Genomic DNA, 19138 nt, shown 5'->3' on the forward strand with positions numbered 1-19138 from the left:
GCCTAACTGCTTCCACTGTAGTCAAGGCATGGGAAAAGTATTACAGTCAAACATAGAAAGCAGTCAAAGTGTTGAAATGAAGTCGAATAAAAGTGAAGTGAAGACGTTAACATCCTCTTTTTGCAGAGAAATCTAAAAGTCAGGGGTTCATGTTTACTTGGTTACATGTGACATACTGATAGCGATGTTCTGTTGTACAAATGTACTTATTGTAAGTCACTTTGGTTAAAAGCTTCTGCTAAATGTAAATGTGATGAGTGCCAAAGGGCCAGTTCTGTTGTTAAATGTTATTTTTCATTAAAAAAAAAAAGCTCACAGTTGCTTCATCAGTTGCAAAAGTAATAGAGACCACAATATGTATTTGTAATCAGTTCGTTTTCACTCCCACCTTTCGGTCCTGAACTTTGACCTCAGCGGCAACATCCTAAACGTGCTCACGTGACAGGTCGGCCTGACAAAGTACAGCTGAAGCTGCTGGACTATGAGCCCAGAGTAGACTGATGAGTCAAGAGAGACGAAGTAAAGCTGAGCCCGACGAGGAGTCTGAGATGAGATAACACAGAAGATAATATCAACAAATGATTTCCTCTATTGTCATACATTCATATTGTTCCAAACTTATAGATAAGAAAAGCAAAGTTTTCCCTCAACGTCTCATATTCAACAGTTTCTTGAAATGAAATGGACTTCTTGTTTTTCTTTAACCACAAATTACTGGTAAACGTTGCCTTACTCTGCCTTTCTATTCGTGTGCATGGCATTATTGAATATGGCACACATGCCATGTGTTTTTATATCCCATATTTTGACTGATTTAAATATTAGAATGAATTAAGGGGGAATATGAATTTGATTATTTTGTGTTTTAAACTGAATTTCTTGGTTTTGTTCATGAATCTCGGTGCACCGGTCCCACGATGCGCCGCGGCCATTATTAGTGTCGCACTTCGCACCAAGTGTGATAAACTCAATAATTAAGGAAACAAAAACAAATCCCTCTCCGCCGTCAGACTCTCCTCGTGTTCCCGGCGTCTCACACTCTTTCTATCCCTGTAGTCTCGTCTTATATAAGAGGAGGTGGGAGAATACCTCACTCCTCCTGCCGGACTTCACGCCAGTCAAATCCCACTCTCGGCACCTTTTTAAGTAATCTTTACCGGAAGAACTGGCAAAGGAATATTACATAAGATCAGCTGATGGCAGTCTGCGTCTGCCTTTTTCAAGAGCGTGCACGTTGCAAAACACACACACACACACACACTCTCTTGCTCACAGTCTGCTATGTACATATCCATGCAGATGCACGCCAACAGTGCACACGCCCACGCATGTACAAACACAGACGCACTAAGTCCGTTACATAATGCCGTAGGTTTCTTTGTGCTCGCCGTGTTGCCGGGGCATCGCTGCAGACGGTTTGCTGCCTCCGCTGCACTGTTGGAGAAACACATGATCAACCGAAAGGTCTCGAGTGCCTTTACACACACACACACACACACACACACACACACACACACACACACACACACACACACACATTAATGACATGACACTCCCAGTTGTGTTCTTGACAGACGGCAGTGACTCATTCCCCACATCAGCGCCGTGCTTGTGGAGTGGGTGAGAATTGAAATGGAAGCTTACTGTTCATTTAGTGTATAATTGCCACGCGGCGTATCCCAGAGACCGCAGTGAAACATGTAACAAGAGCAAAGCGGTGAGCGGCTTCCATTCTGATGGAGTGATTAATATGAAACCTCTGTGTCTGATTACCAGCACCTCTCTGTTTACCCTCCTCCTGCAGCTCCGTAACGCTCCACGTCTATGGAAATCCTCCCTGCTGTTGTCTGAGCACACCGCCGCCTCGCTGACCTGCTGAGTCAGCTTCATTTCAGCCCTTTTATGCCTCTCACCTTTCCCATTGCTTCTCTCATCCCCCCCCTCTCTCCTCTCTCCTCCCAGGAGACGAACTTGGAGTGGTTCCCCCGTATGAGAGCCATGTCTCTGGTGAGCAGCGAGGGAGACGGCGAGCAGAATGAGATGCGCTCGCTGCAGGATAAACTGGACAGCACCGTCACTCTGGTGGCTCAGCTGTCTGGCCAGCTGTCTGAGCTCAAGGAACAGGTACAGTGCCACTTCAGGCTTGTTTGTCATGCTGCGGTGAGAGAAAGCTCTGGTCTGAGGGCTGTGGTGGCCTGAATGCCTGATGACTAATCTAAAGCAGAGCCGTCTTGTTTTTTTTAAAAACCTGTCAGAGTAACGTGTTTAGGAGCCTGCTGTTCAGCCGACGGCAGCACGTGCTGCGCGACCTTGAGGCTCCGTTCACCTAAAAAAACACCTGCAGGGCGAGTGGTCACATGGAAGAGCAAATCTCAGCGACCGCACTTTGCTATCCATATCTTTACCAAGTTCGGTGAACTAGACCGTTAGAACCTCGGCGCTCCCGAACGCAGCATGAAAAGGTGACTATCACGTTGGCGCTCCTGATTAGCGCCAGGGGGCCTCCGGCTGTGGGGATGAATAGCATTGCTGCTGCAGTGTGACTGATCACTCTCATCACCTGCCTCCCCTGCATGTGATTCCAGTCACAGGCCTGTCCTTGTTCCTCTTCTGCCAGATGTGTAAAAACAGCCTCACAGTCCAATAACAAGAAACAGCCTCTGTCGCCTCAGTGAAGCGGTTCAGTCTGTAACGTCTCCCCTGCAGGATGGAACTCCTGTAACAACCAGGTTTGTGTGCCTTTGCCCTCGAGCAAGACGCCGACGTCTTATTTCCGAGTCTGGACTCGGAAGCGGCCTGCAGTCGAGCTGAAATAGTCTACATTGACTAATATGGAGTCATGTGGTTAGCAAGGATGCCTTTTTATGGTAAACACAAACCTTTAGAGGTGAGTGGATTCATGGAGGTCTTCAGGTCTCACACCAGGAAAGTGCTCCTGCAGCTCCTCCCTCGTCACCAAATCTGCTGATCTCAGCACTTTACGCTATCAGAGCGTGTGCGTGTGTAAACGCGCCGCTATTTGTGTGTGTGGGTTAAAGAGTTCTGCACAGCGCACTCCATTTCCTTTAATCTGCATGTACAGTTTATGGGTTTACAAAAGCATTTGCCTTCATTTATGACGGCGTTGAGCTATTTATTACACCGAAACCACCGCGAATGGGGCCCGCTGTGAGAAACCGCTTCCGGTTCTTGACACTCGTCGACCACACTTACGACTTATCATTCTGCGTGACACGCAACGGTGTCTTCTTATGAAGTTTCCGAGCGACCCGTTAGTTACCAGTCATAACAAAAAAAAAATGTGATTTGCATACAGCCGTGGAGAGGAAATATCTCTTTTAGATCATCTCAGATAAAGGCCATTGTAAATGAATAGTAAAACTCTTACAAAGTCATTGTTTGAAATGTTTATGTAACTTCTTAAAGTAAAGATTTTTGTCTAAATGAATTAACCTGATCTTTAGTGAAAACTATTTAGAGGCTGGGTTTACCTCCACTCCAAGTTCAAATAGATAAACATCCCCCTCGGGAACATAATAATAATGTGTCAACATAATTGGAACATTGTGTTTTGCATAATGAAGTGCCCACTAGAACAATAATGGCACAAATACAGGTCTGCAGGTCTGCCTATCATGCGGATGCAACACTAAAAGCCACTCCAGGTTGATGTGTTGTTTTTTTATTTTGCCCTCTCTGTGTCTTCCACAGATGACGGAACAGAGGAAGAACAAACAGAGGCTGGGATTCCTTGGTCCTCCTCAGCCCAACCATCACACCTCGTCCCACTGAGGGCCACCAGACTGCAGCTCGCAGTAGAAACCAGCTAGACACACACACACACACACACACTCCAGCCGTAGGAACAACACACTCAGAGAGCACTTACTACTGGTGTGGATGTGGAAGGTGTCAGCACGTGTTGCTTTTTCCACTAAGTGCCTTTTCTGTGACACAACCAGCCGCCTTTACGGGGGCCAAACTGTGCCTCGTGTGCTCGCTCGGCCACTAGGAGCGTGCCCCGTTGGCCCTCTGTACACACCGCCGCACAAAGGGACTCGGCTCTGTGAATGATTGCACGGCACACATTTGCCAGTGTGGTGTCGGTGTGCCAGACAGAGGTTAAGGGAATTTATAAGGGAAGGTTAATGTTTAAGTGGCTGTCACGTCTGCGGACGTCTCTCGTGCCCCGGCTGATGTTTTCAGAGGCCGGACAGGAAGGTCGCCCCGTCGGGCGTTCGGCCTCCAAGGGAAGGGCGTGAGTCTGCCAGACGTCAAGTATTCTCCCCCTTTTTACCTTTTTTTTAGATTTCTGTGGGTATTTATAAGAAAATATGCGGTTCATAACTGGAGTATTATTTTAGTACCTTGCTGCCTTAACTCATTAACTTTTCTAAACAGTACATTGCATTTGCTGAAAGTGCACTTTGTCTTTTTTAAGTCCAAACGATTTAAGCCTGTGACTGGAAACATTGGTTAGATGGGCTATTATTTGTTTTTTTGCGTGCCTTGTGTTGTTAAAAATGCATTCACAGCACCATTTCCCTTATTCTTGATTTTTTTTTTTTTACAGAGTATATAGATAACTATGAATGTGAATCAAAAATAATTAACTCCTGTGCAAAACTTACTTGAAATTTCTTTTGATTCTTAATGGTATACTGGTACACAGTACTGACTGAAGATGGTGAGATTACAGTTCTTTGTTACAATATGAACATCCTCACGTCTAGAGATGTCGGCCAATGCTGTCATATTCACTGTATCTCTTCATATCATCTTCATCCTCTATTGTTTCTTAACGTTTTTAGTGTAAATCATCCTCACTTGTCTCTTGGACTGCAATGGATTGTTATAAGTCCGACCTTGTGTTTTTAAACTTGCACAAAGGAATGGCCGATTTTAAAGTGCATGCACTAGATGGTAAATGTCCTTTCCTGTTAAACAAGTGTATAGAAATTAAAATGTGTTTTATGTGGTCAGATGTTGGAATAAATTTGTGACGAGGCTCATCGACATGATTTGAGTTAGTCCTTGTTGTGCTTGTTGATGTTTGTGATGAATGGGTGCTCACCCCCCCCCCCCCCCCCCCCCCCCCCCCCCCTCTCTGCACCCACCCACACTCTGTTTACTCACACTCGTCCATGAAGGGAGCACGGGACAAACAGGATCATATTTCAGCTTATGCAGCGAAGGACAGTCACCTAATACTAAAGCAAAGTTAACAGCTTCGCATGCCGTCACTGTGCTGCTTTCGCTTCACTCATCTTTAATTTTACATTTAATTGCAGCTAATTAACGCAGAGACTCAACTTTACTTTAGTTCTTCGGCCAGTTTACTTCATGAGCCTTGCTGTTATCCATGTATAAAACTGTTGTTTTTATTTTTTATTTAAGTAATCAAAATACAGAAATAAGAGAAGACTATTTTACTTGAACCACAACTGAAAATAATATAAAAATGTCTAAAATAGAAAGTTCCTCCAGCTTCTGCCACTACAAGCGATAATAGTACACATGCACATTTGAATAGAAATACTGACAGTTCTATTGTGTGGCACATTGTTGTGATAATCTCCACTTTTATATAATGAATAATGAACACTGGAAACATGACGGGTCTCTCTATTCAAACGGCTGTGTTTTTCCTTTGCCACTCATTGTGTTTCATCATAAAGAAATTCCCCTTCAGGTGTGAAACATTGGCCCGCTGTCCTCTCACATCCGTTTACAACGTTGCTCATGTAGACTTCCGTCCATGTGTGCACATGGATCACTCAAAGCTGTTGCCGGGTGATTGTCTGCATGTGTGCGCTTGTGTAACGTATTTGAGATGATAAACGAAGCACAGAAGGACCTCGACTGGTCTTTTATCCCGTCCTGTCGTTTACCCTCCACAGAGGAGTCCTTCTTGGCTTCGGCTCGCTGTTGACGCTGGCAGGCCTGTATTTGCTCCTGCTGCCTCTGACAGCCATTAAAATTAGTTCACGCAGTGCCATAATGGTGAGCAGCTGTCACTGCCTAGACAAGAAGAGTGAAGTGGAATGTATTTGGGGGGGGGGGGGGGGGGGAATACCACAGCCATCATTACTGTCTGGCAAAAAAGGCCATTATTGCCGTCGTGTGATGCTAAACAAACATGCTTCTCTTCATTCGGCATCGCTTCCTTAAACAGAGATTTATTTAGATTGTCTTCACGGAGAGAAACCCATTCAACTTTGTACTTTGGGCTGCAGTGAGTTCTTTACTTCATTCGCACACATTCGGATCGTTTTGTGGTCATTTTTGAATCTCTTTGCAAACCACAGTCAAGACTCACTTGCGTCACCGTGTGTGTCAGTAGTGAGAGTGAGGAAAAACAACCGGAGAAGGTCAGTAAATAAAGGGCAACGTCCAAAACCGCTCAGTCACTGGAAGCAGGGCTTCGTCCAATCAGAGTGAGTCAGGCCATTTGACTTGGATGCACTGAAAAAGACCCAATAACTCACTGGGAAACTCATGTAGATTTTAAAGTTTGAATTTGAACTAAACCATTCAACATATACATATATACAAATAGTGGATATGAGAGTTCAGGCTGTTCTTGTTGCCGTAAAGGTTGTTGTGATTTGTCGCCATACACATATTGATCTTTTTGTCTCCTGCAGTCTCGTGTAAACGTGAACAGCAGCATCGGCCGCCACCAGAATAAGATATTTGGTGGGTTTTTTGCCTCGAAGGATCAATTTGACGACACAGAAAGTTGTTACTTCGGAGGAGGGTGGAAGGTCCCTTCTCACTGTCATTTCTTGTATAAATAAACGAGCCCCGTGATGACTGGCATGTGACTTCCTGTGTCTGGCTGTGAGATTGAGCCTTTTGTAGTCACATGATGCATCGACATCAAGACACATGGAAAAACCCTGCCCTCTATCACATGTGGATGTGCTAGTACAGTGTGAGCGTCCAGCTGTGTGAGATGCAACATTAAACATAATGAATAAGTAATTCCCACAATGATACACTATTTTTTGCCGGTATCCAGCTGAGCTCCACTATCTGGGAAAAAATGTGATCATGTTAAAAAAATAAATACATTCATGAGAGAATGAACAGTTATGCTCACGGCAAATAACAACCAGGCAGACAGAGACACCTTTGTCTCTTGATGATGTCACAAATTAGTCATACTTTCAAATTGTGCCTTGAGTGCCTTGAGTTAAAGGTCTATATAGTTGTTTATACAGGTGACAAATGCTTGACATGTTTTATGTGTTTTTTCCCATCAATTTTAATAATATGTAGGCCTCGTCTTCAGATATAAAACTTGCAGGATGCTGATGCTCACTCATTCTCAGTTTTCAGTCTTTACTAATAATAACGATGCAAATAATGACAAAAGCGAATCAATTCATTTGAGTCCGAGTTATGTTTTGGTCTGAATTGTCTCTTTCTGTGTATTAACAGGTTTGGTAACACAAACAAGACAAACAAACAAAAAGTCAGGCGTCTTTTTATTCCACCCAAATGAAATGTTCCTTTCCTTAACACCATATTCTATAAAAAAAAAAAAAAAAAAAGCAACAGTATTTTTTCATCATCCCAAGTCAATCCAGGCACATTGTTCATGTAATTGCTGTGGAAACGACCTCACGTTTACCGTCTCAGCGTGGATTGGCGGCTCTCGGCACCGGAGATAAGAGTAAAGAATAAACCTGTGGATAAGGCAAAGGTTCTTTTTTTCAAAAAAAACAAGTTGTGTTGTGATTGTTTCACCCCGTTTGCTCCGTCCTGCCTGAACGAAGTACGTTGTAAACACAGTGAGATGATTCAGTTACCTCCATCCAGCTGCCTGTCTGAGTCCCCCTTTTCTCCCCCCCGGCCTCCACCCCCCTCCCTTCCTGCGGCTGCAGTAGTTTGACTCCTACAGGCTGTTTGAGTCATGCTGGCTACTGGCCTGGCATCCACCTTCACAAGCCACAACCCAGTTCAGTCTGGACCCAGTCTCGTGAAGTGGGCCCTGCCCAGCTTGTATTACTGCTGTCAGGAGCCATTTTTAGTGCATATTATTGCACGGTTGGAGTATTACAGGGGTCGTTTCTATCAGCCGAAATGTACTTTGCTATTGTTTTTCCAATATTTACAAAGCTGCATAAGTTCACAGGGTAGCATAAGAAATGAAAAGTGGTTACTCATGGAATTAATCCAGCGTATTGCTTTTTGTGAGTGTCTAACACTGAAAATTAGATACAGAGTTAAAAACTTAAATTAAATCTTTAAAGGCAATTCATCTTCTTATTATAAAGCGATACACAGAATTTTTTAAAATCAAGATCAAAAGGGATGTCTCCGTATTATATGCTACTGCATTTACATATGATATTGGAAATTTTACTGAAAATTGAAAACAAATCTTGAGGCATAATGGTAAATCATCGTTTACCATAATTTGACAACAGAGGGATTCAATAAACCACAAAAATATCGCTGGAACAACTAATTATGATTATTCAATCTCAGTAACTCAAAACAAAGGAAAGTCTGTGTACTTTTTAGAGTTAAGGGAAAAACAATGTAGCTATCGGGCTGTATGCCACAAGAGCAAATATCAAGATAATTAAACTAAAAAAAAGATCAGTTGTTTTTCCCCTCTTCATTGTTCAAGTTATTTAATAACATTTGCAACTGGACGTATAAAGTTACTTAAATGGTATACAAAATGTGTGCAAAAAGCCATTAAAGGTGAATACAAACTGACACCAACGAAAACACACTTTGGCACGCCGTCCCTCCAGAGTGTGATCACTCTGTTGGCGTGATCGGAGTCGACCCATCAACCCTTTCACGTGGTGTTAAACCTTCTGCCACTGCCGGGACGAGGGCGAGACGATCTGCAGGCCGGCGAAGAAGACCTGGTAACGGTGCTTCCACATGATGAAGGCACCGACGGCGCACACGAGCGCCTGGGCCACGTTCAACACGATCTGGAGCAGGAAGTAGAGCGTGAGGGTCCCGGTGATCGCCTCACAGTCGCTGACCCCCTCGTAGGTGAAGGTGCGGGCTATGGGGTCCTCTTGATCCAGTCTGCACACGCAGTCCTCCTTCGCCTGCTCGCAGACGAAGCTGCTGGTCTGTGAGTGGTGGTGTCCGGCGAACGACATAGCCAGCACCGAAATCACCAGGCCGATGGTGCACAGGATGAAGTACAGGAGCTGTGGAGGGCAGGAGGCGAGTCAGGGAGAGAGGTCAAGTACTTTTACTCTGAAAGCTTTGATCGGAAAACCTTTTCTTGACGCCAAGACTTTGTGTTTTCTTTTATAAGTCTGGCTCCTGCTTGAGTCTGTTGTCTCATGATTAACCCAGAGTGCCACGGCTGTAGCTTAGAGACAGACATCCTGGCTCAGTGCCTTTGGCGTGTTGAATTCAAAGAGATTACCCACAATACACAAGGCTCGGCCTGACCCTCAGAGTAGGAGCCCAGCTCTTACCACAGAGGAGACATGGCACATGCCAGACAGCCCTGCAGCTATGGCTGCTTCCCACCTTTAGTGCAGTCCTGTTCAACAACAGCGAGTGTCTAAAAATAAAGTTGCCAAAAATGCGACGGAGGCTTTGTGTTGTTTATGCAATTGCACAATCTCAATAACACTAAACCTTTATCTTAATCCGCCGCTTATATAACCGGAGCTCTCATTCGCTGGTGTATTTTGCTCTTGGTTACATGCTGCTTATGGCATTATGCAAGTGATGAGTGCTGCTTGATTTGAAATGGCATTAATGTTCATTTCGGAACAGCTGTGAAACCTGGAGTGTGGTTGGTTGCAGGGAAACGGCTGTACGGCAAGTGTGTCGACGAGCATTCTGGGTATTTCACTAAATGGAGATGATCTGAAACCCCAAAGCAGGGACAAAAAAAATTAAAGGAGGCAAAGCTGATGTCCTGGAACATTTTTAGTGAGTGCTTACAAACTCAAGGGACTAATGTTTAATTAAATGAATAAATAATTATTTGAAGGACGTAGCAACACTTCAGAAATGTCTCCAGTGCCACACTTTTCTACTCACTTGACTTGCTGCTCACTTTGTGCCAATGGTAACAGAAATCAATGAAGAAACAACAATAAAATAAACAATAAATGAAAGCACATTAGTTTTTACGACCAGGGAAAGTGACACTGTGGGCTAATTGCAGCTGTTTTGGAATACAATTTATGGTTTTTGTGTGGCTTTATTTTTGATACAACAGTTGGATGAAAGTGTTACATTTTTTACCAACAGAATTCAAGTCTCAGTGCTGTGAAGTGCAATGAACGACGAAGAAAAAATATGTATATTTCAGTAAGGTTGTGTTATTGTACACTGTATATTAAGTCAATTAAGCCAGACAGTCTAATGATATTTAAAGATACAGGATATTGAATCTGAACATGGTATGCTCATGTGAGCCACACAGAAAAAAAAGAGGATGCTGCTTCTCAATGGTCAACAATGGTGGACTGATTTTAATTGCCTTGAAATTCCAACTATATGTTCTGTTGCACTATAAATAAAGCTGTGCAATCAATGGTTGAATGCACTCATTCATTCGAACCACCACATAACAAAAATGTTAAATGCCTTACTGTCCGTGCCATGCAGTTCCTTACGAACAGTCATTTAGAAATGACAGTTTCTCAATGAGAAAAAAGCGTCCTCTGTAAAGGTCTTTTCTGTCTGGGAAGTACGCTGACCTTTGGTCGGGAGACATCTTGTGCATTAATGGGGGGAACCTGTTGACACACTGATGTGTTCACTTTGGATTCCGCAAACATCGTTTCTAGTAAGGCGTGCCGACTCACCTTGACAATGAATTGCATAGATGTTCTCTCGTCGGGCAGGTAGGTGATACAGTACAGGACGAAGCCCAGGATGGAAACCACACACAGCTGCAACAGCACACCACAAGACAGTTTGATTAGACTCGCTCGCTCTCTTCAGGACAATGAAAAATATCAACACAGTCCTCATTGTGTAGTCTTTCAACATCAACAAAGAATCCATGCATTTGCTATTATATATAACTGTATGTGATGCACAGTAGTAGGTATATATAGACATGAGAATCTTGTTTTAGAACGGATTCTGTTGCCAGGTTTTATCTCTTAATATTGCATGATTCAGCACTAAGCTATCATCTGATTACATTATTATATCCCTCCCCTTCTCTCTCTCTCTCTCTCTCTCTCTCTCTCTCTCTCTCTCTCTCTCTCTCTCTCTCTCTCTCTCTCTCACACAGACACACTCTCACTCTATCTCTCCAGTGCAATTGAAGTCTTGTGACTGGCGTGCAGCATCTTATTTAAATGTTTTTCTCAGGTTCTTAAGCACTCTCTGGAAAGTTCTTGATGACCTCAGTGTTTTTCACTTGGCTGGATCTCGTGAGGATCTACCTCGGGATGTTGGTGTCCAGGGAGGTTTTTGAAAGCAGATGGCGTCTGTGATAAGCCAGGATAGGACAGGAACAACATGTTTTTCTTTTTCTGTTACCAAAATGTGACCTTAAATCCTATTCCAAATTATAATAATAAGTAAAATGTTTCAACATTTCAACAATGAATCATTCTTCTCTTGAAAACTAATCAAGATAATCCACATATTTCATGATTTCTGGGAAGAGACACTGCTGTTAAGTTTTTTAAAATGTGCTTTTTCCCCTCTAGCTTTTAGCACCACAAGCTGAGTGCCATATAGTCTCATTATATTTGAGAGAAGGCTGACATCTCTACAGCCAATACCTCCTAAACTAGCCAACTGACACCAAAACCATCTAGATCTATCGCACCGCAGGTAAGTGGGTAAGAGGGAAAAAACCCTAAAGTGGAATAGCTCCTCAACTACAAGGCTTTTATTTCTTGTTTCATTTGAAAGGCAATAAGATAAGGAATATGTAAGTAAGTACTAGCCATGCCGTAAATGTCCAAAATACTGGAATAGTAATAAACACAATGAGTATTTATCAACATGAATATATAACTGAAGAGCTCCATACTCTACAGGTAGATAAATGTATAACGCCAGGGCCCGTAGTGCTTTATGATTTATCCAGGTTAATTTCAACAAGGTGCTTCGCCACCAGGTGGCCAAGAACAGCCAGAGCGCCCACCAGTGCACGTCAGTCAAACTTGACTAAAATGGCCGCCGCCTCGCCGCGATTTCCTGTGGGCCCGCGCTTTTCTGCAGAACGGTAAGTGAGTCAAACCTGCAGGGTTTCGGTGAAAACAACATGTGGCCTGGTGAAATGTGTTGTCAGTGTGACTGTAAAATATGAAGTTTGACATAAACTGGGCCAAACGAAAGTGCTTAACACCGCTGCGAGGGTAATTGCACACATCCACGCTGGGACAAACAATCAGGCCATTGGAAGCACGGCAACCTCAATCGCCTTCAGGGAAACGGATCCGTGCAGCCACAGGCGCCTGACAACAGGCCGCTGAGTGTGTACTGTTGTCCGTCAGTGTATGTTGCTACTGTTATTATGGCTTTGGGACATAAACTCTTAGTAGCTGTGTAATTTGTTTAAGGTGCGTTCAGGCGCTTTAGAAAGCTCAGAATTTCTATTTCCCAGAAATATCAAACATGTTATTGTAGATTGAAGAGAACATTATCCAACTTTTTATCTGTTATTTGTATGACTTTAAAAAGAAAATCCTTCGCCCTAAGACATAGTTTGGACAACATACAGTAGGTTTACGTGTTCTGAGAGCTGTTTTAAAAAAAAGTTTGTTATATGCAATGAGATGGAATACGGCATGCTGGGAACGGCATGACTCGTCTCATCGGGCCATATTTTAAAGGATTTTGCTGGACATGCAACAAAAACCAACAGAAGGTGCAAGCAGGCTCGTGTGACTGAGCAACACACGGATGGGAGATTGATTGATTGATACATTCAGATGAATAAAACAGATGGAGATTTATTAGAACATGACAATACCAGCGATTTACAATGACTCTGACAGTTGGGTACGGGCTAGTGTTGACATGCAGCGTGGAGAATATGGACAACACATCCATGGTTGAGGGTCATGCAGAAGTATCAGAAACGGGAGACTCGGGATCATGCGAACGTGTGAGTGTGAGTGGCTGCAGTTAGAGCATAAGGAGGGAGCTTACAATGATTCCAGCCCAGTGTGGCGTCTCCCTGGCCAGGAGCGAGGGGCTGATGGCCAACATAAGGAAGGCCACGACTGTGACGGCCACCCCCAACAGCAGCTGGAGCAGGGCGACGAGCAGCGGGAAGCGACAGGCTCTGCATTTGTGGCCGTCGTCGGGCGCTGGGGCATCATCTCTCTTCTTCTTCACGCCCTCTGAAGAACCTTTCTGACCCTGCCCCATTTCTCCTCTTCACTTGACACTCTTTTCCCTTTCTGTATCTCCACTTGCACTGTTGCAGTGTTTGGGGTGGATGAGCCTGCTTGCCGTCTGCCTCTCTCTCTCCTTCCCTTCCCCTCCCTTGCCAAAGGCCTCCTCTCACCATAGCCCAGCTCGGCTGCTATTTGGAAACAAAAAAAGGCTCTGAACTAATATGGAAAACATTTGGACTGGATTCCAGTGCCACATTTAGAGCAGGCAGCATACTGTGAAGGAAAAGAAGAGGAGGGAAGTGGGGGGACAGGAAGTCGCGAAGGGGGACTCCAACGTACGACGGTGAAATGAGTTATTTTGTGCTTACATTAAAGAGGAGAAGGGGAAAGTACAGAGGCAAATCAGCAGGTAGAGTTAATGAAAAACCAGCACCAAGGAGGTCACACTTCATTTGAGAGCCAAAGTGATTGGATCATTCTTTGTCAGCACTGTTACACAAGAGAGCCATATGCTGCCAGCCAGAAGCAGTCACATGATTACAGGAAGAAGTAATGTGATCATAAGGCATGTGAGGGCATTACAGGGGGCTCCGATTTTAACATTTTGGAGCAGTTAAACGTTCACACGACGGGAACAGGTGTCACCCGCCATCAGGGTAACTTCATGGATTCATGTTTAAAAAACTTCTGTAGTCACACATTTTGATGGAAGGTTCTGAAGCTCACTTACTTTTATCACTGGTAAATATTGCAATAATGCAACAAATTGAGTGATATTATTTTTGGGGGGGGAATTATTTTTTTATTGATTACGTTAATTGTTTTAGGAGATCAGACTAATTAAAAAGTAATTATCCCGCCCATCCTCGGTAAACGTGTTGTCATTTGTGATGAGACAAAGGCAGTCAGATGTTTGCGGGAGACGAGCAGCATCCATGGTGAGATTAATAAAGAGCCTCGACGCACGTGTTTGAGCACACAGCTGGGCCGGTGCCATGGTTACTGACAACGCAGCTTTGAATGACTGGAGATGTTGGAATAGGTTACCCTGCCCTAGTCCGGGTAACGACACGGCGACAGCCGGGCGCACGCGACGTGCACGCGCGCAGACCTCGAATATGTGTTTACTCTGACTGTGTTTATTTCTGTTTTCACTGTTGTATTTTGTTATGGAGAAAGGAAGTTCCCAGTAGAATTGTTATTATGAACAGAAGGGACATTTGTTTTTTTAAGTAAAGCTTTGGGACCCTTTAATGTGAACGTGTGCAACATAATTTGGTGATTTCTGTCTAATTCACATGAACCGTTACCGATTATGAGTAAAACGGGCTCTGGCTGCGACGTTTAAACAACATTAGACGCATCGACGCTCGTGTGGATTTGTCTTTCACCTCACGCTCGTGCGCCTTTTCCCTTTGCTACATTCTGCGCGTGGATCACGTTTTTTTTTTTTTTTTAAAGCAACCAGGTCAACAAAAAAAAAAAAAGTGTTTGGACTACATCGCTATAACAGCGGCGATGTAGCTGCTCCAACACAGAGGAGGTCTAATTACCGGACTTTGTGCTGGTGCAGGCGACACGTGAGGAGGAAGCTGTTCCCCACCGAGGGCGCGCGTGCGCTCTAACCACAGCACCGTCGGCTTTGCAAAGTGGCAGCTCGGGGAACTATAGACATCAGTCTGAAGCGCAGCTCCACTGGAGGACACGCACTGTGCACCGTCTCCCTCAGCCGTCCGCGCGCGCGTGTGTGTGTGTGTGTGTGGGGCTCGTGGAATAACAAACCGTAAACCCCAGAAAGCAAAGCTCCGGAGCGGATAAAGCAGCAGCAGCAGAGACGCGATGGACGAAAGAATACCGCAGTTACAGGACAGGCAGTTCATGGAGCACGCAGATTTCTTGGGGTGAGTGTCGCTTTTTTTTTTTTGCTTTTTTTTTTTTGGCAAACTGTCCCAACTCCGTGTGATACAGTGTTGTGACGAGCTGGTGAATAATCGGACACTTTTCCCTCCTGACTTTAGGGTGGATTACCCCTCTCTATACATGTGCAAATCCAAAAGAGGCATCAAGCGAGAGGATGGCGGGAAGGTGTGTTTTCTGATACTTAGGCAATATAAATATTTAGTTTTCATGAATCAGACTGACATTAACAGCAACTTTCCCCCCCATATTAATTGAGTAATCGCTTGTATCCTTTAGGACGCATACAAGTTACCACACCGGTTGATAGAGAAGAAGAGGAGAGACAGAATCAACGAATGCATCGGTCAACTAAAGGATTTGTTACCCGAACATCTGAAGCTGTCGGTGAGTTCGTGACACGAGGCGACACAAGCTGGTGTTACATGACATGAGATCTTGCGAACAGCCAAACGAACCTTTCCCCCCCTCCCTCCTCCACAGACGCTCGGGCATTTGGAGAAAGCAGTTGTCCTGGAGTTAACGCTGAAGCATTTAAACGCACTGACCGCTGTCACCGAGCAGCAGCACCAGAAGATCATCGCGTTGCAGAATGGTAAGCTGACAAACCCGAAGTTAATGGAAATCTTTTCTTGTCAAACTTTATTCGTCTGTTTCTACAGTCGTAGAAATGATAAAACACGCGTCCCTTTTTAATCTTGTCTTTGATTTATGTTATAATTTGCATAATAATAATCGGTTAATATTTGTTTCGCAGGGGACCGGTCGATGAAATCTTCCATCCACGCCGATCTGGATGCGTTCCACTCCGGGTTCCAGGCCTGTGCCAAAGAGGTCCTGCAGTACCTGAGTCAGTTTGAGAACTGGACGACGCGAGAGCAGAGGTGCGCGCAGCTGATCGGCCACCTTCACAAGGTGCTGGCGCAGTTCCAGGCCGGCGCGCAGCCGCTCCAGCACCAGCTACCCGCCGGGGACGCACAGGACGGCCAGAAAGCCGAAAGCCAAGCGAACTGTGTCCCGGTCATCCAGAGGACCCAGGGCGGGGAGCTTAACGAGAACGACACAGACACGGACAGTGGATACGGGGGCGAGGCGGAGAAGAGCGACGGCAAAGAGAAAGAATGTGAGCGCAATAAGGCGCAGGGGCCGAAGGCGGTGAAGATCAAGCAAGAGTTTGGAGACGAGCGCGCTGCCAAGAAACCAAAGATGAACTGGCCTGGGAACGGGCTGGGGGGCACAGACGCCACCAGGCCCGACCTGGCGTTCATGAACTCTCTGATGGGAATAAGCAGCGTGGGGCAGCAGGCGCCTATTTGCATGCCTTTCTACTTCATCAACCCCTCGGCCGCGGCGTCTTACATGCCTTTTTTCGACAAAAGTAACATTGAGAAGTACGTGTACCCGGCGGCGGCCGCGCTCGCGTCCCCGTTCCCCTGGCTCTACCCCGCGCACGCGGCCGCGGCCGCTGCCGCCGCCTTCCCCGGCCTGTCCGTGCACGTCGGAGCCTCCCCCCAGTCCAAGGACTCGCACTGTCCAGACAGCGACGAGGCGGAGGAGCGCGAGGAAAGTCCCGCGAGTGACGACGGGGAGGATGACGTAGCGGACGAGTCCCAAGAGTGCAAGATCAGTCCGCACGATCAGTTTTCCGTTTGTCAAACGAGCTAATTTCTGTGCGCGTTACCGTTTCCCGTGCATTCTGCTGAGGAGTTTATGTGTTTCATATTTGTTTTTCCTTTTTTTTAAATGAGGCTAGTTTTAAAACGAGGTTTCACAGAAGAGTTTCTCATGTATTATCTTGGCGAAACAGGGGGGGGGGGGGGGGGGGGGCAGTTGAGACTGCGCGTGCCTTTTGCACTTATTGCTAGACGAATCAGTCTTAATAACTATATCGACAATGATTGACATTAATACACGGCTGTGTTGTGCTGGAGTTAGTTTTTTATCCTCTTTGATAAAATGTTTTGAAGTGGCAGCATTGGTGCCAAAAACCTTTGAGTACTACTACACCAGTGCGCAGCGTCCCAAACAGCGAGGCTCTTTTGGATGTATGAAGTTGCAACTGACCTCTGCCAAGGTTATTAAGAGCTTGGCTGACTCTGACTGTAAATATCATAAACCTGGAAGACTCATTAACGTGTGTAAGTGGGCCTGTGATAGAAGTGGACGCCCACAGTACCTCATCCACTACTTTGCATGGGGGGGTGGGCTGACTGGGAAGGCTGTCTGTCCCTGCTGAGAAGAAATCCCAACACGTGCACACAAACACATCTCCAACATTACCCTTCAAAGAACAGCTATACAAAATAATAATGAATGGGGCAAGGTGTTATGCCTGTTGTCCTCAACCCATTTGACAAATTTACAGTTTCCTTTACTTGTTTGTTCTGAAATCAATCTGAATGATCGAAAGAAGAAACCCTTCATTCACACGGGGCTGCTTGACCAGCATATTGTACGTCCCCCCCCCCCCCCCCCCATATGAAGCATCTCAGCACAGGGACGGGGTGAAACATTGTAGGATAGCACCTTATAGATCTTTGATATTGAATGTACCTGTATTTTCCCAGCGGTTAAAAGTTTGTATGTAGGATGATCTTTACTCTTTGAGACGTAAAGTGCACTTTTTCTGCTTTTACTCCCTGAAAACGGTCACCTCATCATCCATCACTTTTTATTGTGTTGAGTCGTCTTGAAATAATAATAAAAAAAAAAGAATAATAAAGATTTAATTTAAAAAGAGCAGCTACCACATGCTTTGTGATGATTTCATGCAGTAAAGTGGTCGTTAACTCATTTGCCAGATTTGATAAAAACAAGGTTTATTTCCGGCTCTTTCAAGATAGATTATTCAAATCATAATCAGATTTGAAAACCCAGCACCCCCATAACACGCCGGACTATTCCCAACTCTGTGTTTTATGCTATCATTATGTAAAACCTCGCTTTTCAAATATTTGACAACAGTGGGAAAGGAGCCGTGGTCACATGACCACTTTAACTTTATCTCGGCCTGTTTTCTAAGAAATGAATTCCTGCAAGTGTATTGTTGTTCAGCTTTTTTTAAGTTTCACATGTGACTGAATAAACCGATTTCTATTGCATTTTGCATAAATTACATTGCTTTTGTAGTTTACTTCAGCTGGTTTTGCCTCAAATCTGTTATCAATTGTTATATAAAGTGGCATGTGTGTCTGTAAATATTTTTTTGTGAATATACCATAAAGTATACATGTCTGTCAATGTTGTAGAAGTCTATGGATTTTTTTAAGGATTTAGCCGAGCAACTGTTGCACATTTCGTTAATGCTTTACACATCTGCTGTTCTAAATTATTGCTGATGAGTTGTAAAATAAATATCAAAACTAAACCCTGCGGGCTTCTTCTTGTTTAACAAACTCGTAGTCTGACATGGTCGCAAATGTACGACAATCTTCAGTGAGCACGAAACGTCCAACAAAAAGCTTCATATGTCATATTCGGGTCGTGGGAAACGCACTGTAAGTGAGTTATGTAGCACAAGACAAACAGCCCCGAGTATTGTGAATGGAGAATACTGTAAGTCCAGTAGATGGGCTGTATTGTTACTAAGACTCTAATCAGCTGACAGGTCACGGCAGAGGAATGTACAGTGTACAGTAAGCCCAGGCTTTAAGCAAATGTCATGTGATGATGAAGTGAGATTACAGGCTGATGAAAAACAACTTGTCAGAAGCTTTGAGCAGGATCAAACCCAGTCTTTGTTGTTGCCGTTAACGGGCTTACTGCAATACTATTTTAATCTTTTATGCATAATTTCAACAGCTTTGAAACATCAGTGTCCTGATTTTTCTGCTTTCTTGTGATCCTGATAACAATGAAGTCCAATCAGGATTTGGCAAGAACATGCGTGTTGCCTTCAA

The 19138-nt window shown here is 44.5% G+C and overlaps 3 protein-coding genes across 4 annotated transcripts in view; 2 read left to right on the top strand and 1 right to left on the bottom strand.

The window, feature by feature from the left end:
- The window catches only part of itpr2 (inositol 1,4,5-trisphosphate receptor, type 2), a 46638-nt gene extending 41622 nt beyond the window's left edge, over window positions 1–5016 (top strand). For both annotated transcript variants that reach the window (XM_084016667.1, XM_084016668.1), the window contains exons 56-57: window positions 1963–2124; window positions 3712–5016. In XM_084016667.1, the coding sequence (XP_083872793.1) occupies window positions 1963–2124; window positions 3712–3792 (243 nt within the window). In that variant the 3' untranslated portion in view covers window positions 3793–5016. The remainder of the gene's footprint in view (window positions 1–1962; window positions 2125–3711) is intronic.
- A 2538-nt stretch (window positions 5017–7554) lies between these two features.
- Window positions 7555–13526, bottom strand: sspn (sarcospan (Kras oncogene-associated gene)). The gene is made up of 3 exons (XM_084017253.1): window positions 13132–13526; window positions 10818–10904; window positions 7555–9191 (listed from the first exon to the last, which is right to left on the bottom strand). Exons 1-3 carry the CDS (start codon window positions 13351–13353, stop codon window positions 8832–8834), a joined length of 669 nt encoding a protein of 222 aa, XP_083873379.1. The 5' UTR covers window positions 13354–13526; the 3' UTR covers window positions 7555–8831.
- Window positions 13527–14832: 1306 nt separating this feature from the next.
- Window positions 14833–18475, top strand: bhlhe41 (basic helix-loop-helix family, member e41). Its single transcript, XM_084017594.1, has 5 exons — window positions 14833–15223; window positions 15341–15407; window positions 15519–15626; window positions 15723–15834; window positions 15997–18475. Exons 1-5 carry the CDS (start codon window positions 15162–15164, stop codon window positions 16902–16904), a joined length of 1257 nt encoding a protein of 418 aa, XP_083873720.1. The 5' UTR covers window positions 14833–15161; the 3' UTR covers window positions 16905–18475.
- The last annotated feature ends 663 nt before the right edge of the window (window positions 18476–19138 follow it).

The sequence above is a fragment of the Eutrigla gurnardus genome (genome assembly GCF_963514095.1).
Source record: "Eutrigla gurnardus genome assembly, chromosome: 9".
NCBI lineage: Eukaryota > Metazoa > Chordata > Actinopteri > Perciformes > Triglidae > Eutrigla > Eutrigla gurnardus.

What these genes read in the sequence shown, in the direction of transcription:
- sspn (XM_084017253.1), bottom strand. Translation starts at nt 13,353, where the DNA reads ATGGGGCAGGGTCAGAAAGGTTCTTCAGAGGGCGTGAAGAAGAAGAGA. An exon ending in CACACTGGGCTGGAATCATT is followed by an intron (nt 10,905 to 13,131) that starts GTAAGCTCCCTC and finishes GTGCTGTTGCAG; the next exon opens with CTGTGTGTGGTTTCCATCCT. An exon ending in CTATGCAATTCATTGTCAAG is followed by an intron (nt 9,192 to 10,817) that starts GTGAGTCGGCAC and finishes TGCCCTCCACAG; the next exon opens with CTCCTGTACTTCATCCTGTG.
- bhlhe41 (XM_084017594.1), top strand. Translation starts at nt 15,162, where the DNA reads ATGGACGAAAGAATACCGCAGTTACAGGACAGGCAGTTCATGGAGCAC. An exon ending in AGCGAGAGGATGGCGGGAAG is followed by an intron (nt 15,408 to 15,518) that starts GTGTGTTTTCTG and finishes TGTATCCTTTAG; the next exon opens with GACGCATACAAGTTACCACA. An exon ending in CCGAACATCTGAAGCTGTCG is followed by an intron (nt 15,627 to 15,722) that starts GTGAGTTCGTGA and finishes CCTCCTCCACAG; the next exon opens with ACGCTCGGGCATTTGGAGAA.